The 25,636-nt window shown below is 44.0% G+C and overlaps 1 protein-coding gene across 1 annotated transcript; it reads right to left on the bottom strand.

Moving 5' to 3' along the window:
- Positions 1-60: 60 nt before the first annotated feature.
- LOC139536674 (retinal guanylyl cyclase 2-like) lies at positions 61-24,736 on the bottom strand. The gene is made up of 18 exons (XM_071337294.1): positions 23,878-24,736; positions 23,222-23,520; positions 22,447-22,816; positions 22,250-22,328; positions 22,007-22,121; positions 21,557-21,676; positions 21,234-21,317; positions 20,934-21,110; positions 20,694-20,850; positions 19,209-19,358; positions 18,902-19,050; positions 3,890-4,053; positions 3,486-3,678; positions 3,112-3,286; positions 2,119-2,217; positions 1,260-1,354; positions 884-969; positions 61-164 (listed from the first exon to the last, which is right to left on the bottom strand). Exons 1-18 carry the CDS (start codon positions 24,686-24,688, stop codon positions 80-82), a joined length of 3,408 nt encoding a protein of 1,135 aa, XP_071193395.1. The 5' UTR covers positions 24,689-24,736; the 3' UTR covers positions 61-79.
- Between the last annotated feature and the right edge of the window lie 900 nt (positions 24,737-25,636).

Raw genomic sequence — 25,636 nt, 5'->3', positions numbered from 1 at the left:
ACTTACATTACAAATCATTTTGGAAATAAAGTCATTGTAAATCTAGAATATGATGGCTAAACCAGGCGTACCTTACCGGCTACTTATTCCTCGCCTGCCGGTCAAGGAATTTCTGTTTTCTATCTGGAGGAATCTCCTCCAAACTGATGCCATGGTTACTTGCCCTGAGGAAAGTCAAAGACAGAAGGCTTAATGGCTTGTTTGATTGGCAGTGCATTGAGCACTCAGACTCTCTTGGAATAGGTATTAAACATATCAATCCCAGCATATAAAGCAACAAAAGCCCTGAACACACTGACAACTGTTTTCATCGACCGCTGTTGACAACCGGGTCTCAGAATGTTCATTACAATTGAGTTTGAACTCTTAACACAGATATAAAAAGTTAAGCTGGACAGGTCTAAATGAGGCAATCACCAGGGTAATGTGTTAAAACATTACAGCGATGTTTTCTGGATGCCAGGGAGAGCGTTCATCACACATGTAGCAGCAGTGGGAGGTAAGGATTAATTAAGTTCAACAGACAGGTAGTAGATGAAGAATTTTACATTTGGGTCAACATGTGAACTGAACTATGACACAAGGGTCAGGTCAGCAGCACATAGAAAGTATGATTTATAAAACGTTTAGTTCCAGCCACACAATCTGACAAATGGTCAATGGGTCAGCACATTATCAGATTTTTTACAATTATTTTCGGACATCTTATCTTCTATATCCACGATGACCTAGATGAAAATCAACTTTGATGTGAACGGGTTTCATGAGTACTACTGACAAAGGGCCTGGGACAAGCAGCTGGCAGGACTGAGAGTCAATAAGAGTATAGTTAGGAGAAACAAAGTACAACATAAATAGAGCAGGACGGCTTGTTAAATCTTACCCTGGAGTAAGGTCAGGCGGTCTTGGGAGAATCCTGTCGAACCCAGCTCTCCCAACCAACCAGAATGTATTTTCAACTCCCTTCCCCTGAAAGAGAAGTAGAGAATAACAGAATGAAGGGCCCGTAAGTAAACATTTCACTGTTAGTCTACACCTGTTGTTTACAAAGCATGTGACAAATAAAAATTAGATTTTTCTGTGGTAAGTTAAGTGAATTCATTATTTGTGTGTGTGTGTGTGTGTGTGTGTGTGTGTGTGTGTGTGTGTGTGTGTGGGTGTGTGTGTGTGTGTGTGTGGGTGGGTGGGTGGGTGGGTGGGTGGGCGGGCGGGGCGGGGCGGGCGGGCGGGCGGGCGTGCGTGTGTGCGCGTGCGTCTACCTTCAGCTCTGTCATGCCCCTGGTGTCTATTTTGTAGCCCATTTTCAGTTCATGTAGGATATCGACTGTGCTCTGGTTGACATGGATTCTGTAAGCTGGGATATCAAACAACAACAGCAACCACAAAGGCTGCATTAGTCTTCATATATTCTGACAGTTTTTTCAATGTAAACAATTACCATTAGTTATTCATGTCTATAGAGTATCAACACTTGTGACATCATACAGTACTCACATATCCTACATATATTTAGATTTTCATTCATTGGTTGATCATAAATGTATTTAGTATAGAGTAACAAAATATCATTTATTGTGAGCCCATTGACAATTCTCACAACAGCAGTTTTTTTGTGCAGCAATTCATATGTATGGCCACTTGGTGGGAGTAGATGTGAGATTTCCTGTACTCTCATGTCACTGACTAGTACATACAGTTTATACTCTATGAAATACTCTATGTGTTCCTAGCAATCAGCAGTTAAATAAGCATATATTGTTTTGAAAATTTAAAAGATTATGAGGTTGTTTATTCATATCATCACGCCAATGGTTTTTATAATTGTTACATTAACTCATAACACATACAAATCTCAACACATTATGAAGTTTACCATTGCTGTACCAGCAGAATTGGTGGTGAAAGGATATCTGAGGCAAGCCCGTACATGGAGGATATTTTTATTAAACCCTAAATTTGCCCACTAATTCTACTGATAGTCTTAAAGGATTAGTCAGGACTTCTCATCGTAACCCTCCTTAGCCTCTTGTTGCATGCACACAAACGGCAATACACCTGTCCCTATCCTTAGTGACCTCACACGGCGTGATGGGCAAACAACGAGTGTGAGGTACTCACGCAACCCTGTTGACTCCATTCGAGAAGCCGTGTTGACAGTGTCTCCGAACAGACAGTACCGAGGCATCGTCAGACCCACCACTCCTGCCACCACAGGGCCTGGTGAACACAGAAACACACAGACATGCTGATAAGATCAGAAGTAGCATATTTCCTGATTTATGACTTGTGATTCATGACTTATTCAAAAAGCCTCCAATATCTCACAAAAGTTTCTGGAGAAAAAATGGGAAATTTAGTTTAATTGCAGAATATCCTTTCAATATTTAGCAGAGATGTTAGAATATTGTTGTTGTATGTCAATTATATTTTTTTCTGAGCTGTCCTTTACCATACCTAAAAGTAGTCACTTCTGTGTTACTTGAAACATGCAAAACCTTCTATATTAATTGGTAGGGTAGAGTAACGAGAAGAAAGCATTAGGCAGTGGAGACTAATAGGATAACAGGGCTTAGTGGATGACATTGCACCATTCCAGGAATATGTTCCAGACGAGGATCAGGTAAAAATACACTTTTGCTCCAATACTCTGACGTTAATGCCATGTTCTATAGAATTCCAATACTCATTCTCAAATTTCATTAAATATAACATATCAAAAGTATGGTTTGCTTATGTATTGAATTGTACTATTCATCTATTGACTTTGTTGCATATGCATGAACTGCAATGTATAGCAGTTGATCTCATGGACTGCCAGTCAATGCATCTATAGATCCATCTATGAATTTGACAGTAACATTTCTCCAGCCCCATGTATGCACGCATGAGTGTAAGTCGCTTTGGATAAAAGCATCCACTAAATGGAATATGTTGTTATTATTATATTATCCCCCAGCTTAATTGCAAACCAAGTGGCTGGGCTATCGTTTAGCTAAAAAAATGAATGAAGAATTGTGGTTTTCAAGAGAAAAGGCCAGTCAATTAGTCTACATTATGAACGCTGAGGCAGAGGATAAAAATATGACAAAGAATATTAGATGGGCCACGCACCAGAGTGAAGGCCGATACGAATCTTGACCTTGACATCAGGCATGTGCCTCATCTTGAAGGTTCCAATACAGTAGAGGATGTCCAGGGACATGTTGGACATCTCAGCTGCGTGGCGTCTACCGTTCCGGTTTGGAACTCCAGAGGCTACCATGTAGGCATCTCCGATGGTCTCCACCTGAAGGCCACACAATCAATATCTTTACTGTCCCAATTGGGAAATTTGTCAAAATTACAAAGGAAGGAGGAGGTGACATAAACTCATGCACACTAAGGAATGCAGCCATTTACTTCCAGGATTTGTATTGAAAGTAGAACAAGCTTCCATTGCATCACTAATAGGACACAACTATTTTGCAGCAGGACAGGATTCTCACCTTGTAGACATCATGCTGCCCGATGATGGCATCAAAGAGTGTGTAGAGATCATTGAGTAAATCTACCACTTCAATGGGCTCGCTGAGTGCAGAGATGGTAGTGAAGCCCACAATGTCACTGAAGTACAGAGTGACCTCAGAGAAGTGCTCTGGTTTCACAGGCTTGCCCGTCTTCAGGGCCAGGCACACAGACCTATGGTGTAAGATAAGACAAGGGAGTTGATAGAGGGATGTGGATAGAGGTTAGGAGAATAAATGACCAGCGGCCAATAAACAAATTGTTTTTTGCCTTGCACAGTAATACAATTCAATATTCTCAATACAGAGACTTTTGTTATTTATGATGTTGCAAATATGAAGTGAAATATAATGTGAAGTGGGAGGAGTGGGGGTGGGGGACTGACCTGGGCAACATCTGGGCCAGCAGCTGATCAGTCTTTTTCCTCTCCACCTCCAGCTCCTCTGTCCTCTCCCTAATCAGGTCCTCAAGGTTAGTAGAGTACTGCTCCAACATACGCAGCATTGAGTCTATGATGTTGGTCTTCTTCCCCTTGGTTATGCTCTTGAACTAAAGTATAAAAGAGAAACATACAGCATGCAGTGAGGAGGTGAAGTATGTTACATATTACTGTAATATAGTTAACAAAAAGCATGTTGTTTTGAGTTCTTGTTAGCTTGAGACTGAGTTCATTGTGTTCAGATGTGTGCTCATGCATGTCTATGAAAAAATTGTAGGGTCAATTCAACCCCTCTGTACATCTGGCTGACTGAATACCAGGCCGATCCGAGGTGCCTGGAACCAGCAGAGCTCACCGAGTAGACATCTACCTGTCTGCAACTGCCCACCAACAGCAGAGATGAAAGACAGGACCTAATCACTCTCTCCCCTTCCCCACCACATTCAGGATTAAAGGTCCAATGCAGCCATTTTTATCTAAATATCAAAGAATTTCTGGGTACCAATTAAGTACCTTTACTGCGGTTGTTTTCAATAAGAATGGTCAAAAATAAACAAAAATAGCTTCTTAGCAAAGAGCAAGCAAGAATATTGCTAGTACTGTCTGGGAATGTTCTGAGTGGGAAGAGGAAACTGTTACTGACAGAGAGGGTTGGAACTGTTTGATGTTGATGTAACCTGGCAGGCCAAAACTCCAACCCTACAAAACAGGCTGAAATTACAGGTGGTCTTTTGAAACAGATCTTGCACTAAAAGTGCATTATCTACATTCTCAGAATTTCACAGTATTATTCCAACCTCATAGTGAGGAAATATAGTATAAAGTGGTGTAGTGGTATTTTTTTAGGTGACGGAGCGATAAAAATGTAATTTCCTCAATCAAAGTTTTTACTGACAGATGTAGCCAATTGAATAACCTATCATTATAGAATATGCATGATATGAATCCTCCAATTGCAATGTCTGCCTATGCCCACGTATTGTCTCAAGAAAATGTTACATTTCTAATACCCTCAAACACCAAGTTAGGCATAGGCTACCTAAAAGTCCAAACTGCATCTCCATGCCAACCATTTGATTGATATTCATCAGCTTCATGGGAATATGCATTTACATCTTCATGAATTACTGTTTCATGAGCCAATTAGAGCAGATGATGTTGACAAACTATTAGCCTTTCTTGTATTTTGTTTCAATCAAAGCATATACAGTCTGAAGTTTACATACACCTTAGCCAAATATATTTAAACTCAGGTTTTCACAATTCCTGACATTTAATCCTAGTAAAAATTCCCTGTCTTAGGTCAGTTAGGATCACCACTTTATTTTAAGAATGTGAAATGTCAGAATAATAGTAGAGAGAATGATTTATTTCAGCTTTTATTTATTTTATCACATTCCCAGTGGGTCAGAAGTTTACATACACTCAATTAGTATTTAGTAGCATTGCCTTTAAATAGTTTAACTTGGGTCAAACTTTTCGGGTAGCCTTCCACAAGCTTCCCACAATAAGTTGGGTGAATTTTGTCCCATTCCCCCTGACAGAGCTGTTGTAACTGAATAAGGTTTGTCGGCCTCCTTGCACGCACACGCTTTTTCAGTTCTGCCCACAAATGTTCTATAGGATTGAGGTCAGGGCTTTGTAATGGCCACTCCAATACCTTGACTTTGTTGTAGATGTCCTAACCGACTTGCCAAAACTATAGTTTGTTCATAAGAAATTTGTGGAGTGGTTGAAAAACAAGTTTTAATGACTCCAACCTAAGTGTATGTAAACTTCAGACTTCAACTGTATCCTGCCTAGTGGTATGCTCTGCATGCACGGACCAACTGGCAAGTGTTTTCACTGACATTTTCAACCTCTCCCTGACTGAATCTGTAATACCTACATGTTTCAAGCAGACCACCATAGTCCCTGTGCCCATGAAAGCAAAGGTAACCTGCCTAAATGATTTCCGCCCCATAGCACTCACGTCGGCAGCCATGATGTGCTTTGATTGAAAGGCTGGTCATGTCTCACATCAACACCATCATCCTGGAAACCCTAGACCCACTCCAATTCGCATACCACTCCAACAGATTCACAGATGACGCAATCTCAATCACACTCCACACTGCCCTTACCCACCTGGACAAAAGGAACACCTTTTATAGGGCCTCCTGAGTGGCGCAGCGGTCTAATGCATCGCAGTGCTTGAGGCGTCACAACAGATCCACGTTCAATCCTGGGCTGTGTAGCAGCCGGCCGCGACCGGGAAACCCATGAGGGGGAGCACAATTGGCCCAGAGTCGACTGGGTTAGGGGATGGTTTGGCGGCCGGATGTCCTTGTCCCATCACGCTCTAGCGACCCCCGTGGCGGGCCGGACGCAGTGCACGCTGACACGGTCACGAGTTGTATGATGTTTCCTCTGACACATCGGTGCGGCTGGCTTCCGGGTTAAGCAAGCAGTGTGTCGAGAAGCAGTGCGGCTTGGCATGGTCGTGTTTCGTACGACGCATGGCTCTCAACCTTCCCCTCTCCCGAGTCCGTACGGGAGTTCCACCGATGGGACAAGACTAACTACCAATTGGAAATCACGAGAAAGGGGTAAAAAAATAAATAGGAACACCTATGTGAGAAAGCTGTTCATTGACTACAGCTCAGCGTTCAACACCATAGTACCCTCAAAGCTAATCACTAAGCTAAGGACCCTGGGTCTAAACACCTCCCTCTGCAACTGGATCCTGGACTTCCTGACGAGCCGCCCCCAGGTGGTAAAGCTAGGCAGCAACACATCTGCCACGCTGATCCTCAATACGGGGGCCCCTCAGGGGTGCCTGCTTAGGCCCCTCCTGTACTCCCTGTTCACCCACGACTGCATGGCCAAGCATGACTCCAACACCATCATTGAGTTTGCTGACAACACAGCCTGATCACCGACAACGATGACACAGCCTATAAGGAGGAGGTCAGGACAACAACCTCTCCCTCGACGTGAGCAAGACAAAGGAGCTGATCGTGGACTACAGGAAAAGGAGGGCTGAACACGCCCCCATTCACATCGACGGGGCTGTAGTGGAGTGGATCGAGAGTTTGAAGTTCCTTGGTGTCCACATCACCAACAAACTATCATGGTCCAGACACACAAAGACAGTCGTGAAGTGGGCACGACAACGCCTCAGGAGACTTAAAAGATTTGGCATGGGTCCGCTCCTCAAGAAGTTCTACAGCTGCACCATAGAGATCATCCTGACCGGTTGCATCACCGCCTGGTATGGCAACTGCTCAGCATCCGATCATAAGGCGCTACAGAGGAAAGTGCGCACAACCCAGTACATCACTGGACCAAGCTTCCTGCCATCCAGGACCTATATACTAGGCAGTGTCAGAGGAAAGCCCCAAAAAAATTCAAAGACTCCAGTCACCCAAGTCATAGACTGTTCTCTCTGCTACCGCACGGCAAGCGTTACTGGAGCGCCAAATCCAGGTTGAAAAGGATCCTCAACAGCTTCTACCCCCAAGCCATAAGACTGCTGAACAATTAATAAAATGGCCACCCAGACGATTTACATTGACCCCCCTCCTGTTTGTTATCAATGCATAGTCACTTTACTCCTGTGTACAAATTACCTTGACTAACCTGTACCCCAGCACATTGACTTGGTACCGGTACCCCCTGTATATAGGCTCATTATTGTTATTTTATTGTGTTTCTTTTGATTTTAATTTTTACTTTAGTTTATTTAGTAAAAATGTCTGTTTCTTGAACTGCATTGTTGGTTAAGGGCTTGTAAGTAAGCATTTCACTGTAAGGTCTACTATACCTGTTGTATTCAGCACATGTGACAAATAAAATATGATTTGATTTGAACAAGTTGAACCAACTTGTGGTGCTGAAGGATATCTCTGCGCATTTGGCCAGTTCAGGAACAAACAATAATTTGCAGTAGGCTATAGACTAATGTAAATACAAATACATATAGTTTCATATAATTGCACTGTTTATTGTGAGTAGGCATTTCATTGTATTGTGTAGCTTTTACACGCTGTATTATAAATACACTTTGATTAGCTTGAACATATGGTTACAATCTACCCTTTTAAAGACAAAAAACCCAGAGAGTTGAACTATCAATTCATCATTTATTTACATAGATTAAACATGCTATCAAATCAATTGACCAAAGTGAACCTAAATCATTACTACATAGAAATGCAGGAAATTCATGTTAAAACAGCCATAAAATCAAGCTGTTGGTGTGGTGTATTCATGCATCTCAATAAACCAGTGGCGATTTTAGCATTTAAATCTCGGTGGGGCAACTCAACTGGACTGGACTACATTAGCATTTCACGAAAACAGCGCATGAAGAGCACTAGTAATAATGTATTTTTGTAGGCACTAACTCCACAATGGCTCTTTGGCCAAAGGTTATTGGGAAATTGGGGCGGCAGGTAGCCTAGTGGTTAGAGCGTTGGGCCAGTAACCGAAAGGCTGCTAGATCAAATTCCTGAGCTGACAAGGTAAAAATCTGTTGTTCTGCCCCTGAACAAGGCAGTTAACCTACTGTTCCTAGGCTGTCATTGTAAATAAGAATTTGTTCTTAACTGACTTGCCTAGTTAAATAAAAATAAATACAAAATGTATGTTTTTTTGTAGTTTTGGGGGGAATAAACACCGAAAATAGGGTCTTATACATTTTGTTCTATGAGATAATTTTGTGAATTTTTAAGCATTTATGTAATCAAAATGAGCACATAAAGGCTTCAGAATTCATTATGGTCATGTTAACTGACTGATATTATCTCATAGAACAAAACATATAAGATCTCCTAAGCCTGTTAACCTCAGACCTTATTTTCGGCGTTTATTCCAAAACCCCATTATTTCCGCATTAATTTCCCTCATAGGAATGGCTGAATGAACCAGAGGTAACTTATTTCTGTTTTTTAGGACTACAAGCTGGCGAGCTCTATTGCTGCCCAACTTCTGTTTCAAATCAAATCAAATTGTATTAGTCAAATGCGCCGAATACAACAGGTGTAGACCTTACAGTGAAATGCTTACTTACGAGCCCCTAACCGACAGTGCAGTTTAAAAAAATACGGATAAGAATAAGAGATACAAGTAACAAGTTAATTAAACAACAAAGTCAAGGTATTGGAGTGGCCATTACAAAGCCCTGACCTCAATCCTATAGAACATTTGTGGGCAGAACTGAAAAAGCGTGTGCGTGCAAGGAGGCCGACAAACCTTATTCAGTTACAACAGCTCTGTCAGGGGGAATGGGACAAATTAAAGAGGAGCAGTAAAAAATAACAATATATACAGGGGGGTGCCGGTACAGAGTCAATGTGCGGGGGCACCGGTTAGTTGAGGTAGAATGTACATGTCGGTAGAATTAATTAAAGTGACTATGCATAGATGACAACAGAGAGTGGCAGTGGTGTGGAGAGGGGAGGTGGGGTGGGCAATGTGAATAGTCTGGGTAGCCATTTGAATAGATGTTCAGGAGTCTTATGACTTGGGGGTAGAAGCTGTTTAGATGCCTCTTGGACCTAGACTTGGTGCTCCGGTACCACTTGCTGTGTGGTAGCAGAGAGAACAGTCTATGACTAGGGTGGCTGGAGTCTTTGACAATTTTCAGGGCCTTCCTCTGACACCGCCTGGTATAGAGGTCCTGGATGGCAGGAAGCTTGGCCCCAGTGATGCACTGGGCCGTTCGCACTACCCTTTGTAGTGCCTTGCGGTCGGAGGACGAGCAGTTGCCATACCATGCAGTGATGCAACCAGTCAGGATGCTCTCGATGGTGCAGCTGTAGAACCTGTTGAGTATCTGAGGACCCATGCCAAATCTTTTCAGTCTCCTGAGGGGGAATAGGTTTTGTCTTGCCCGCTTCACGACTATCATGGTGTGCTTGGACCATGTTAGTTTGTTGGTGATGTGGACACCAAGGAACTTGAAGCTCTCAACCTGCTCCACTGCAGCCCTGTCGATGAGAATGGGGGCGTGCTCGGTCCTCCTTTTCCTGTAGTCCACAATAATCTCCTTTGTCTTGATCACGTTGAGGGAGGGGTTGTTGTCCTTGCACCACACGGCCAGGTCTCTGACCTCCTCCCTACAGGCTGTCTCGTTGTTGTTGGTGATCAGGCCTACCACTGTTGTGTCATCGGAAAATTTTATGATGGTGTTGGAGTCATGCCTGGCCGTGCAGTCATGCGTGAACAGGGAGTACAGGAGGGGGCTGAGCACACACACCTGAGGGGCCCCTGTGTTGAGGATCAGCGTGGCAGATGTGTTGTTACCTACCCTTACCACCTGGGGGCGGCCCGTCAGGAAGTCCAGGATCCAGTTGCAGAGGGAGGTGTTTAGTCCCAGGGTCCTTATCTTATTGATGAGCTTTGAGGGCACTACGGTGTTGAACGCTGAGCTGTAGTCAATGAATAGCATTCTCACATAGGTGTTCCTATTTTTTTTTGTCCAGGTGGGAAAGGGCAGTGTGGAGTGCAATAGAGACTGCATCATCTGTGGATCTGTTGGGGCGGAATGCAAATTGGAGTGGGTCTAGGGTTTCTAGGATGATGGTGTTGATGTGAGACATGACCAGCCTTTCAAAGCACTTCATCGCTACAGACGTAAGTGCTATGGGTCAGTAGTCATTTAGGCAGGTTACCTTAGTGTTCTTGGGCACAGGTACTATGGTGGTCTGCTTAAAACATGTTGGTATTACAGACTCGGACAGGGAGAGGTTGAAAATGTCAGTGAAGACACTTGCTAGTTGGTCAGCGCATGGTCGCAGTACACGTCCTGGTAATCCGTCTGGCCCTGCGGCCTTGTGAATGTTGACCTGTCTAAAGGTCTTACTCATATCAGCTGCTGAGAGCGTGATCACACAGTCTTCCGGTACAGCTGGTGCTCTCATGCATGTTTCAGTATTATTTGCCTCGAAGCGAGCATAGAAGTAGTTTTGCTCATCCGGTAGGTTTGTGTCACTGGGCAGCTCTCGGCTGTGTTTCCCTTTGTAGTCTGTAATGGTTTGCAGGCCCTGCCACATCCGACAAGTGTCAGAGCCGTGTAGTACAATTCGATCTTAGTCCTGTATTGACGCTTTGCCTGTTTGAAGGTTCATCGGAGGGCATAGCGGGATTTCTTATAAGCTTCCAGGTTAGAGTCCCGCTCCTTGAAAGCGGCAGCTCTAGCCTTTAGCTCAGTGCGGATGCTGCCTGTAATCCATGGTTTCTGGTTGGGGTATGTACGTACGGTCACTGTGGGGACGACGTTATCGAAGCACTTATTGATGAAGACAACGACAGATGTGGTGTCCCAGAATGCCATTGGAGGAATCCCAGAACATATTCCAGTCTGTGCTAGCAAAACAGTCCTGTAGTTTAGCATCTGCTTCATCTGACCACTTTTTTTATTGGTCTAGTCACTGGTGCTACCTGCTTTAATTTTTGCTTGTAAGCAGGAGTCAGGAGGATAGAATTATGGTCAGATTTGCCAAATGGAGGGCAAGGGAGAGCTTTGTATGCATCTCTGTGTGTGGAGTATAGGTGGTCCAGAGTTCTTTTCCCTCTGGTTGCAGATTTAACATGTTGATAGAAATGAGGTCAAACTGATTTAGGTTTGCCTGCATTAAAGTCCCCCGCTACTAGGAGCACCGCCTCTGGGTGAGCGTTTTCTTGTTTGCTTATGGCGGAATACAGCTCATTCAATGCTTTCTTAGTGCCAGCGTCTGACTGTGGTGGTATGTAAACAGCTACAAAGAATATAGAGGAAAACTCTCTCGGAAGGTAATGTGGTCTGCAGCTTATCATGAGAAACTCTTCCTCAAGCGAGCAATGGCTTGAGACTTCCTTAGATATCGTGCACCAGTTGTTGTTTACAAAAATACATAGACCGTCGCTCCTTGTCTTACCAGACGCCGCTGTTCTATCCTGCCGGTACATCGTATAACCAGCCAGCTGTATGTTGATATTGTCGTCGTTCAGCCACGACTCCGTGAAGCATAAGATGTTACAGTTTTTATTGTCCCATTGGTAGTTTAATCTTCCCAATAACTCGTCCATTTTATTGTTCAAAGATTGTATGTTTGCGAGCAGAATTGAGGGGAGTGGGGGTTTATTCGATCTCCTCCTACTCCTCAGAAGGCAGCCCGCCCTCCGGCCTCTCTTTCTCAGCCTCCTCTTCACGCAGATCACTGGGGTTGGGGCCTGTTCCCGAGGGAGCCGTATATATCTTCCGCCTCGGGCTCGTCAGAGTTGTGAAAGAAGAAAAAGGATTCTGCAAGTCCGTGGTGAGTAATCGCAGTCCTGATGTCTAGAAGTTATTTTCGGTCATAAGAGACGGTAGCAGCAACATTATGTACAAAAATAAGTTACAAACAACTCAGATAAACAAACAAAAAACTCAATCGGTGTCACGCCCTGACCTGAGATATATCTGTTTTCTTTATATTTTGGTTAGGTCAGGGTGTGACTAGGGTGGGTACGTTAGTTTTTGTATTGTCTAGGGTTTTTTGTATGTCTAGGGTTTATGTAGGTCTAGGTGATTTGTATGTCTATGGTGGCCTTATATGGTTCCCAATCTGAGGCAGCTGTTTATCGTTGTCTCTGATTGGGGATGATATTTAGGTAGCCATTTTCCCTTTGGTGTTTGTGGGTTCTTGTTCCATGTTTAGTTGCCTGTCTGCACTACTCATATTAGCTTCACGGTTCGTTTTGTTATTTTGTTCGTTTGTTCAGTGTTCATTCCTAAATAAAGAAGAATGTACGCATACCACGCTGCACCTTGGTCTCCTCCTTACAACGGCCGTGACAATCGGTTGGGGGCACGTAAAATGTCTGCCTTCTGCTCCGGCGCCATTCACTAGATGTAGTGAAAATAGATAACTGGAACGCACCTTTTGTCCATTGTTCTCGCCTCAATCTCAGTGGACTAACAGCTGATATCAATCTTGGACTATTGAACAGGGATATTTAAGCAATAAGGCACGAGAGGGTGTAGTATATGGCCAATATACCATGGCTAAGGGCTGTTCTAAAGTACGACACAACGCAGAGTGCCTAGATACAGCCCTTAGCCGTGGTATATTGGCCATATATCACAAACCCCGAGGTGCCTTATTTGTCTCGCTGGTGTGAAGGATCGGGAGACAGGCGCAGGAATGCGTAATAAGGGTTTTTATTTCCCAAATTACAGCGTGCCGTGTAAAGGCATGGAGACGAAGACCAAACAAACACGTAAACAAAACACAGGGTAGAAACCCATTCGGACTCATTCGGACTTTGACCCAGAGCCACTACAGAGTTTAATATAATGCATTCAATGTTGTCTTCTCATCCCTAAAATCCCTGATTGGTTTGAGCGTGTAAATCTGTGTGTACCTCTATATTATTACTATCTTTCTCCTAGAAATTCCTTGCTGTTTCATTTTAGAGTTATTAGAACAACTGCTTGCCTGACCCTTTTGGGCTATCTAATTCCCCTTTCCCTGTTGAATTTGAATCTGTAACCCTATTGTACAATTTTGATCCAAATCCTTCATTAATCATTAATTCTGTAAAATGAATTGCTTTATCTTGATGCGCTTAAAATAAATCTTATTTGTTTATAAAGTATTCGCTGCCTCTGAGAGATTCATTTGTCTTGTCATTCAATAACTCAATTGCTTTCAGAATTATAATAATTGTAGTTAGTTATAATTGCAAGATCGGCACACTCATTAGGCAGGATTAGGTGGCCGCCTATGGCGACAGATTGACGAGGGGGACATTTTCTGAGCTAAACGGACCAAAACGCACTTCCAACAACACATAAAACCTCACATAATTCTGCACAAAAACAATGACATATTCTCTACAACCAGTGGCATATGAGTTTTGTGATAAACAGTGCCCATTTGGTCAAAGGTCGGGGCAGGGTGCTGTTGGAGAGACGCAGCGCTAAGGCGCTCCACCAACGTTCCATCAAAAAAAACTATCTAACATAAATCATGTAGCAGATATGGTAGAAAGAGTATGTGGCCTTTTCTGTAGCCTACAGGCTGGAGATAAAATGTATGCCAGTGTAATATGATGACAATATAATGACACGGATACTTTTTTCAAATAACCTAACCAAAATGGCACCCAATCGATAAAAAAATGTGCTGTCATGTTAAACAACATATCAGAAAAACAGAACAGGTCAAAGTAAAATGGACAATATGGAATGGACAATCACAACTGTTGTACAGGAGTTTCACCCCATTGTCATGATCAGTGGTTTAAAGTTGTTTTCCGTACTTTTTTGACAAGCTGATCATAACGAAAAAGAAAATGCTTCTGCATTTCCTGCCATATAAACACATTGCAAATAGCGACACGATCCTGATGAAGTTGGGTAGCTGATATTCAGAGCTTAAATAGCCAAACTGATTATTCACAGGAATCAGGACTAATAATGCCAATGCAACGGCCTGTTTTACAAATGGTGGGCCTATCACATTGATGGGCATTCATCAAATTTCATTGCGGTTGACATGGTAGGCTACACCCCAGTAAGCACGAGCCAACGTCTTTTGTATGTCTTTTTTTGTCATTTTTTGTGTTTTACAAACAGTAGGCTTACCACATAGATGGACATTCATAAAATGATATTTCAGGCAACACTAGGCTACACCTCAGTAAGCATGGTCCGACACCATGCCTTTTGGACATCTTTTTTTGGTACAGTCTGGACCAGCCTTGATTTCCACATTCATGGACATTGGTTTTTGGTCTGGTCCATACAAAATCTGAACCAATCATAGGATGTCTATGTTTGGTTCAGATTTGGTGCGGTCCAGACAGGACTTGATTTCAACGTCCACGGACATACATTTTTTGTTCAGATTTTGTCCGGTCTGGACCAGCCTTGATTTGGTACAATATAGACGTCTATAAATTACATATTTTCAACTTTCATTCAGAACTGAAAATGAACCTGATTTCAATGTCCGGAAAATATGTATTTTTCAACATCGAGAAAAGATGCCTTTTGAACGTCCTGGAAAACATGTATTTTTAAGGTCTGGCACAGGGCAGCAGGCAAGGACCTACCCTGTATAATTGTAGCTATTTATAGTTTCCTACCAACTACAAAAGAGTAGGTGGTGCTCCAACCTTCACAGGTAATATTGTCAATTAATAACCTAATGAATTAGACATGTATCATAGTGTAGCACATGGGGATGTTTGAAACTTACTCCTCAGCCTTATGTGTCCGGCTTGGGTCGCCTCATGAGCTAGATTTTGAGGTGGAGCAATCGGCTAAGTGAGGACAGTCACGTGTGCTAGTAAGGAAGAGGTCCCGAGTTCGCGCCAGGTATGGTCCGAATCGGGAGGAAGTGGTACTTGCTAAGCAAGCAGCATGGTGTCCTTAACAATCGCATATTACACCATTCTTCTACAAAATGTTGTTACGAAACCGATTAACTAGCATAGTAATATTGTTGCCCTCTCTAAGTGTAGGGGTCTAAGGCCTAGTTAACTGGTCTGTAACCTAATTTAAGATGTGCATCTATGTGAAAAATCTGTGTATGAATCTAGGTGTACATGTTCCCAGGGAGACAGCAACCTTATCTTGGTCCAGGACCAGTTCTGTCCCTCTTGACCACTTGGTCACAAAAATAAATATATACAAAAAGGAAAACTACAAACGGCATGCCCAAAGTAAAGAATCAAAACCAAACTAAAGGCATTATCTCCACCAAACCAACCAGCAGCCTCACGACTCCAAGCTGGCACTCTGACTGACGATCACCTTAAGTGATGGCACCTGATGTGCATATACACCAGGTTCAGCACTTGGACAAGGTTGCTGCTGCCCCCTGGGGGAATGGAGTCTGGAAGTGGTAGTGAGCTGGAGTGTGCTGTCTAAACTACCTGACCTATTCCATAACAATGTACTGTATCTTCTTATGGCTGCAGGGGCAGTATTGAGTAGCTTGGATGAAAGGTGCACAGAGGTGCCCAGAGGAAACGGCCTGCTCCTCAGTCATAGTTGCTAATATTTGCACATTGTTATTAGTATTGGATAGAAAACTCTGAAGTTTCTAAAACGGTTTGAATTATGTCTGTGAGTATAACAGAACTCATATGGCAGGCAAAAACCTGAGAAGTTCCACTTCCTGTTTTTTCTGAGGGTGCTAGATTTTCAACCAAGCTCTCATTGAAATTACAGCGAGATATTGATGAGTTTTCACTTCCTACGGCTTCCACTAGATGTCAACAGTCAATAGAACTTTGTCTGATGACTCTAATGTGAAGGGGGGCCGAAGGAGACAGGAATTAGTCACCACTGCCACGAGCTGACCATGCTTTGACCATGCGCGTTCACGTGATAGGCATCTCCGTTCCATCGCTCAACTGAAGTCAATCTAATTCTCCGGTTGGAACGTTATTCAAGATGTATGTTAACAACATTCTAAAGATTGATTCAGTACATCGTTTGACATGTTTCTACTGACTGTTACGGAACTTTTGGACATTTCGTCACGTTATAGTGGAATTGTTTACCAAACGCGCGAACCAAAGTAGCTAATTGGACATAAATAACGAACATTATCGAACAAATCAAGCATTTATTGTGGACCTGGGAATCCTAGGACTGCATTCTGATGAAGTTCATCAAAGGTAAGGAAACATTTATCATGTATTTTCTGGTTTCTGTTGACCCCAACATGGTGGCTAATTTGGCTATTGTTCTGAGCTTCGTCTCAGATTATTGCATGATTTGCTTTTTCCGTAAAGTTTTTTTGAAATCTGACACAGCGGTTGCATTAAGGAGAGGTATATCTATAATTCCATGTGTATAACTTGTATTATCATCTACATTTATGATGAGTATTTCTGTTGAAACGATGTGGCTATGCAAAATCACTTGATGTTTTTGGAACTAGTGAATGTAACGCGCCAATGTAAACTCAGATTTTTTTATATAAATATGAACTTTATCAAACAAAACATGCATGTATTGTGTAACATGAAGTCCTATGAGTGTCATCTGATGAAGATAATCAAAGGTTAGTGATTAATTTTATCTCTATTTCTGCTTTTTCTGACTGCTATATTTCGCTGGAAAAATGGCTGTGCTTATTGTGGTTTGGTGGTGACCTAACATAATCGTTTGTAGTGCTTTCGCTGAAAAATATATTTGAAATCGGACACTTTAGTGGGATTAACAACAAGATTGCCTTTAAAATGATGTAAGACACATGTATGTTTGAGGAATTTTAATTATGAGATTTCTGTTGTTTGAATTTGGCGCCCTGCACTTTCACTGGCTGTTGTCATATCGATCCCGGTAGCGGGATTGCAGCCATAAGAAGGTATGTATGTGTATGTATATAGAGTGCCTTTCAGAAAGTATCCAGACACCTTGATCTTTTTCACATTTTGTTACATTACAGCATTATTCTACAATGTATTAAATTGTTTCCCCCCCTCATCAATCTACACACAATACCCCATAATGACAAAGCAAAAAACTGGTTTTTAGAAATTTCATCAAATGTATAAAAAATAAACTGAAATATCGTATTTACATAAGTATTCAGACCCTTTACTCAGTACTTTGTTGAAATACTTTTGGCAGCGATTACAGCATCGATTCTTCTTGGGTATGACGTTACAAGCTTGGCACACCTGTATTTGGGGAGTTTCTCCCATTCTTCTCTGCAGATCCTCTCAAGCTCTGTCAGGTTGGATGGGAGCGTTGCTGCGCATCTATTTTCAGGTCTCTCCAGAAATGTTTGATCGGGTTCAAGTCCGGGCTCTGACTGGGCCACTCAAGGACATTCAGAGACTTGTCCCAAAGTCATTCCTGCGTTGTCTTGGCTGTGTGCTTGGGGTAGTTGTCCTATTCAAATGTGAACCTTCGCCTCAGTCTTAGGTCCTGAGCACTCTGGAGCAGGTTTTCATCAAGGATCTCTCTGTACTTTGCTCCGTTCATCTTTCCCTTGATCCTGACTAGTCTCCCAGTCCCTGCTGTTGAAAAACATCCCCACAGGCTGATGCTGCCACCACCATGCTTCACCGTAGGGATTGTGCCAAGTTTCCTCCAGACGTGACACTTGGCATTCAGGCCAAAGAATTCAATCTTGGTTTCATCAGACCAGAGAATCTGGTTTCTCATGGTCTGAGAGTCTTTAGGTGCCTTTTGGCAAACTCCAAGCGGACTGTCATGTGCCTTTTACTGAGGAGTGGTTCCATTTGGCCACTCTACCATAAAGGCCTGATTGGTTATCCTTCTGGAAGGTTCTCCCATCTCCACAGAGGAAGTCTAGAACTCTGTCAGAGTGACCCTTGGGTTCTTGGTCACCTCGCTGACAAATGCCCTTCTCCCCGGATTGCTCAGTTTGGCTGGGCGGCCAGCACTAGGAAGAGTCTTGGTGGTTCCAAACTTCTTACATTTAAGAATGTTGGAGCCCACTGTGTTCTTGGGGACCTTCAATGCTGCAGACTTTTTTCGTACCCTTCCCAATCCTGTCTCAGAGCTCTACAGACAATTCCTTCGACCTCATGGCTTGGTTTTGCACTGTCAACTGTGCGACCTTATATAGACATGTGTGTGCCTTTCCAAATCATGTCCAATCAATCAAATTTACCACAGGTGGACTCCAATCAAGTTGTAGAAACATCTCAATGATGATCATTGGAAACAGATGCACCTGAGCTCAACTTTGAGTCTCATAGCAACGGGTCTGAATACTTATGTAAATAAGGTATTTCTGTTTTTTATATTGAACAAATTTGCAAAAAATTAGAACAACCTGTTTTCACTTTGTCATTATGGGGTATTGTGTGTAGATTGCTGAGGAAAACGTTTTATTTAATCCATTTTAGAATAAGGCTGTAACAAAACTAAATGTGGAAAAAGTCAAGGGGTCTGAATTCTTTCCGAAGGTACTGTATGTAGCTTTGTGTATGTTTGTGTACAGTAAAGTAGGCTACCTGTTTGAATATCTCCTCGAAGGTGGGTCTCTTGTCTGGCTCCTCACTCCAGGCCTGTTTCATGACCTGGATCACCTCTAGTGGAGCTTCATCCGCTGACACAGTGGGCCGACACAGTGGTGGGGGAGATTTCAACTTACTGAGGATCTCTGTCAAACACACACACACACACACACACACACACACACCTATACTCTCCAATAATCGTACTGTTCACATTGGCATGGAGTCCATTCCTGCTGTTTTTGTTTTACATCTGACACAACTAGCCCCATGTATGGTGGTACTGTTTGATAGGAGGTCTAACCCTTGGGAGGCATGTCCAGCATGCAGAAGGGAGCACAGCGGGCGATGACCTCCTGCATAATGATGGCGAAGCTGTAGACGTCCCCATGGAACGTTCCTCTCTTCATCAGCTTGGAGTTCCTTAGCAGCTCTGGAGCCACCCACAGCTGATCTGTTAGGTGGACCATGGAGTTAGGGGACAAGAGTGGAGGGTTGGATTAAGTGATCTGTTAGGTGGACCATGGAGTTAGGGGACAAGAGTGGAGGGTTGGATTAAGTGATCTGTTAGGTGGACCAGGGAGTTAGGGGACAAGAGTGGAGGGTTGGATTAAGTGATCTGTTAGGTGGACCAGGGAGTTAGGGGACAAGAGTGGAGGGTTGGATTAAGTGATCTGTTAGGTGGACCATGGAGTTAGGGGACAAGAGTGGAGGGTTGGATTAAGTGATCTGTTAGGTGGACCATGGAGTTAGGGAACAAGAGTGGAGGGTTGGATTAAGTGATCTGTTAGGTGGACCATGGAGTTAGGGGACAAGAGTGGAGTGTTGGATTAAGTGATCTGTTAGGTGGACCAGGGAGTTAGGGGACAAGAGTGGAGGGTTGGATTAAGTGATCTGTTAGGTGGACCATGGAGTTAGGGGACAAGAGTGGAGGGTTGGATTAAGTGATCTGTTAGGTGGACCATGGAGTTAGGGGACAAGAGTGGAGGGTTGGATTAAGTGATCTGTTAGGTGGACCATGGAGTTAGGGGACAAGAGTGGAGGGTTGGATTAAGTGATCTGTTAGGTGGACCATGGAGTTAGGGGACAAGAGTGGAGGGTTGGATTAAGTGATCTGTTAGGTGGACCAGGGAGTTAGGGGACAAGAGTGGAGGGTTGGATTAAGTGATCTGTTAGATGGACCATGGAGTTAGGGGACAAGAGTGGAGGGTTGGATTAAGTGATCTGTTAGGTGGACCAGGGAGTTAGGGAACAAGAGTGGAGGGTTGGATTAAGTGATCTGTTTGGTGGACCAGGGAGTTAGGGGACAAGAGCGGAGGGTTCGATTAAGTGATCTGTTAGATGGACCATGGAGTTAGGGGACAAGAGTGGAGGGTTGGATTAAGTGATCTGTTAGGTGGACCAGGGAGTTAGGGAACAAGAGTGGAGGGTTGGATTAAGTGATCTGTTTGGTGGACCATGGAGTTAGGGGACAAGAGTGGAGGGTTGGATTAAGTGATCTGTTAGGTGGACCAGGGAGTTAGGGCATAAGAGTGGAGGGTTGGATTAAGTGATCTGTTAGGTGGACCAGGGAGTTAGGGGACAAGAGTGGAGGGTTGGATTAAGTGATCTGTTAGGTGGAACAGGGAGTTAGGGCACAAGAGTGGTGGTTTAGATTAAATGTTTTTCACACACAACCTGACTAGGGGGATAAACGAACAAGTGTCTTTTGTTCTTGTAATTACTTGGTAAATGATGAGGATGATTTGCTGTCTCTGATGTTGAGTACTCATTGTCTCCATGGACTTACCCTCAGGCCTGCCTTTGTCAAAGTTGATGCTCTGGGTGGATAAGATCTCGTTGAAGCCGTACTCAGTCACCTTCAGCACAAAGCGTCCGTCCACCACACAGTTTCGGGACTTCAGGCGCCCGTGGATGACATCCCGGTTGTGCAGGTACTTCATTCCCTGGGAGGGAGGGTCAGAAAAGATTGAGGACAGTGTAAACAACGAGGAGAGAGATATGGTCAGAAATGTCTATGTCTCCTCACCCTGACCAGATCCATCAACAGGGAGGACTTGAACATCCAGTCGAGACGCATTTCCTCGTTGTTGAGAAGGTCCTCCAAGCTGCCCCTGGTACAGTGCTCTGTCACAATACCAAATATCCCTGAGTCAAGGAACAGGCCAAGGAACAGGTTGAGATTCTCATGCCGCATGTCCCTGAGCTGAGAGAGGGGGAGAGGATAGAGAGGAGAAGTAGGTTTATGACAGAGGAACAGTGCAGCGTTCAGACAGCGCTTCAATGTCTTGCTGTTTTGACTAACTCACTCAGTCAGTCACTCACTCACCTTGGTGAAAATATTTTTTGTGCTATTACTGACACTAGACACAGTGTTTCCATTGGGACATCTCTTCAACCACACCCAGTCACCCTAGTGAACATATAATACAAAGGTATTAGCAAATGTTTATCTGGAAAACCCAAAAAGCTAGGGACAGGGACACTAAACAGAGATGTATTTGTTCATAACTGTTTGTCACCAAGACAGGCAAGAGTAGCACTATTGGGTGTTATTTCTTACATGCAGCGCATCACACATTGGAATATTGGATTGCTGTCTCTGTTTGAAAGTAGTTTTAAGTAGATTCACCACATTAACATGTGACCCACCTCGAAGACGGCGACGTTGGAGCTGTCAGGGGTGGAGGCAAAGTAGCTGCGTCCTGACACTGAGTGGCGAGGCGTATTCACGTCCAGCTGACTCTTCATCATACTGTCCTCATTCAGCTTCTACTCAGAGAGAGGAGAGGAGAGGAGAGGAGAGGAGAAGAGAGAGAGAGAGAGAGAGAGAGAGAGAGAGAGAGAGAGAGAGAGAGAGAGAGAGAGAGAGAGAGAGAGAGAGAGAGAGAGAGAGAGAGAGAGAGAGAGAGAGAGAGAGAGAGAGAGAGAGAGAGAGAGAGAGAGAGAGAGAGAGAGAGAGAGAGAGAGAGAGAGGTTACAATGGCTTCAGAATAGACAGTCCATCAAAGATAAGGGACTTTAAACAGAAAAACTCACACACACATACAAATACAGTATTTAGGCTATAATCCTTTATGGTATGATAGGCATCAAGCTGACCCTTATGCTGGTCTGGGTATTGATGAAAATCAGGTCATTCAGATTCAAGACTACTTTTAAGGACCCTTCTCCTTCCCCTGATCCTCCAAAGCTGATTCCAATCTGGCCACCTCTCCTGGTCAGACACAAAGTGAAGACCCCAAAACATCAGTAACCTCATTTACAATCAAAAGTTTGTTCAATGCAGAAGACAAAATTGGCCACTGATTGGCACACTCCTCTCTGTGTTTAAGCCTAACTTACTTCATATAGAAGGCAGCTCCACCTCCAACCAACCCACAGAACAGGACAAACAGAAAGAGAATAGTACCTGCATCCATTCCTAAAGGCAGAGAGGGGGATAGAGAAAGAGTTATGAAGAGAAATAGTTTGAGGGAACACAGACCTCATTTTACCATAGGCTACTGGTACATCACTGACCCCAACGCTAGACCACCTACCCCCACCACAGGTGATGTATGGACTGAACCAGCAACGGGAGTCTGTGCTGGGGCTACTGCCTGCAAAGTGGATGGAGCGCCCATTGTACTTGACCGCCCCAAATTTGCCAAGGGTGTGGGGGCCCTCCAGAGTGTGTGTCATGTAGAGTTTGTCTCCCCCGTCTGAGTCCAGGACCACGTAGCGAGCCAGCATCCCCAACCCATCTTTGTCGGATGAGATGTGCTGGTTGAAGCCCTCAAATTTGACCCCTCCATCGCTCTGGAGCATGGTTTCCCCATCCACCCAGCGCCCCGCTGCCATCCGACTCTTCTCCACTGAATAGGCCATGTAATATATCATGTTGTAGATGGTGCCGAAAAATGGAGACACCTACGTCAGGGGAGAAGAGTGGTGACAATGTATAAATTATTTATCTGACCGACTGTTATTGAAGACTCTGTCTGTAGACTCTTTAGATTGGCACTAAGGGTTTTGATGACGTTAGGCAAGGAGTACAGAAATAGAGGAACATACCATTACTAAGACAGTGGTACAGCACTGACAAACCATTGGTCATTATCATCAATAATAAAACATTCCAACAACATTCATATGTATTTGGTTTTAAGGCTGGAGAGGTCCAAAGACCTATAGGTAACCTGTTTGTGAAGAACTAAAACTCAAGAGGACTGTTGTTCATCCAAAGGTGCTTGCTACAGTACTGCATGTCCATGGCATGTGTGACTAATGATGACTAGATGAATATCCCAGGAGCTGTGTTCTGGGATGTCTCACCTGATCTGGTGGAGTGCTGGTGCGGATCTCAAATTTCTCCTGAGCATCTTTGAAGCGCTGATAGAAAGTATTCTCGCCAGAATCCATGGTGATTGTGAAAACTGCGTCGTAGGCTTTTCTCAACAAGCTGTCATTGGTCAGGGCATTAAAGTTTGTGCCCTTGGGCAGTGAGTATGTGAGGGTGTCATAGGGGATAAAAACGTAGCCACGTTCTATCATGCGTATATTCAAGGCAGAGGTTAGGAGCTGATACTGGGCCACACCACCGATCAAAGCTGAGTGCATACACATGATGACCACTGCAGAGGCAGAGGCAGAGGAGGGGGAGTTGGAGGGGAGGAGGTGGAGAAGATGAGGAGGTGGAGAAGAGGAGGAGGAGGAGGAGGAGGAGGAGGAGGAGGAGGAGGAGGAGAGTAAAAAGTTAGTGAAGTCAGAGATAGGGGACAGAAGGAAATAGTAGACAATTATTAGTCATTGCAGTGTGGCAGTGTCATACAAGGGAATAGATGACAGTTAGTCAGTGATGTTGTCTATCTTTCCTCTCACCTTTTACCACACACACAAGAATGCACGCATGCACAAACACACACACACACACACTTAAACAAATACACACACACATAAAGAAACAAACAAACACAAATGTGCATACACACCTCTGACACGGTCTAACTCCCGTATCCTTTTCAAGGCTTTTGTGGGCCCATCTTTGTCAGGCTCCATGGTGACCACAGTGCTGACCGGCAGGCCCAAGGCCCTCAGAGAGGCCGCCAGCTCGTGTCCTGTAGCCTCCCACAGGTCATCCTCTGACGTCACGATGACTACATGGGCCCAGCGGAAGTACCGCAGCATAGAAAACAGAACCCGGGAGGACAGAGGCAGGGGCCGATGAAAGGTGGGATACTGTCCATCCTCCATGTTGGGTTTCAGGCAGCCCCAGGAAAGAAGGGGCTTATTCCAGTTTTTCGCAAACAGGGCGGCCGATGAGCAGTAGCCTGGGTTAGTAGGGCCGAGAAAAGCTGAGCCATAGCCTTCCAGAGAGGTGAAGCGGGCCAGAGCGCGGGATGTTTTACAGTCCTCATTGACCAGAGTATAGTCGTACCAGTAGCCTTTCTTAGTGTAGGGGTCCTTGTTGAGGCGGGCGGTGGCCAGGCGGGCAGCCAGGTCAGGGAGGGCTTTGGAGTACATAGGGTCACATGTCCAGGGCCCAACTACGGCCACAGTGAAAGTGGCGCCCCAGGCCTCACACGGTAGATAGGTGGCCATCAGCAGGGGCAACATAAGCCAGTTGCCCCACCAGCTTCTGGAGCGTAGCACTGCAGATTTAGATGTGGGGGTTGTACTGTTCATTGTGTCTGTATCCTCTGTCCTTCTTTGTCTCCTTCTCTCCCTCATTGAGGGATCTTGTGTCCATCGTGGGTGGTGGGAGAGGTTGATGAGGAAACTAGAGTTTCTGTGAGTTGCCATTGTCCTACAGGGCTTCTAACTAGTCAGACACCACAGATGAGGAGTGGAGGGTTGGAAGTGAGGGTAGAGTGGGTGTGTGTGTGTGTGTTCTGACCCCTAGCGCTCTGTAGGGCACTAGCCCAGAGCTGGGAAGGTCACCACTGGACTCCCAGCCATTACTGCTTCCATGGAATATATGAGAAAGAAGGAGGGAGAGAGAGAACAAAATTAGACATATTGTGTTGCCTGGCCATATATGTATTATTTACTGTCTCAATTTTCTAGGATATAACTCTGTTTTTGTTGGTGAGCTACAGTGTCACCAGAGGCTCAGAAATGCACTGTTTCTATAATAATTGGACTTTAACTATATTACCATTAATGTAGGTTTATTACATAACATATTAAAATATAGCTGCCAGGAGCAATGAACAGGGTTCCCAGGATAACAGAAAGGACGCAAGATAACAAAGCAAGTTGAATAACAAAGCAGGCACCCTATCATGCAGAAACTACCTTCCTTTATGTGCAATCACGAGTCTAAATACAACATCTGGAGGGAATTTGACGTATGGTTCATGAGGAGAAGATTTGTTTTGATCTTTTTAACATATTTTAGCATATTAGTGTATGTGCTAATATATATATTCTGGTACAGTGTGGCCATCTTTGAGTGCATCAATGTTATTTTCTCAAACTCTTTAGGGACTATTGTGATGAGTCCTAAGACCACATTTGGAGTGAATCTGACTTTTAGTCCATGAGAAGAAGATTTTGACTTATTATTTTAAGCTTTTGTGTTACATAGTCAAAAAAGTTCATTGTTAATAGTTTCCTTATTTTTTAAGATATCAGTGCCAAACTTAACATGGTTTATCATGGTAATGTGTTTGTTGCCTGGCCACCCAAACTCCTTGTTCCGGCAAAACACTACGCCACGCTCACGGACGTCAGTTTCTTCTCTGCAAT

Source organism: Salvelinus alpinus, chromosome 13, assembly GCF_045679555.1.
Source record: "Salvelinus alpinus chromosome 13, SLU_Salpinus.1, whole genome shotgun sequence".
Taxonomy (NCBI): domain Eukaryota; kingdom Metazoa; phylum Chordata; class Actinopteri; order Salmoniformes; family Salmonidae; genus Salvelinus; species Salvelinus alpinus.
This window is presented reverse-complemented; position numbering and strand designations above follow the sequence as displayed.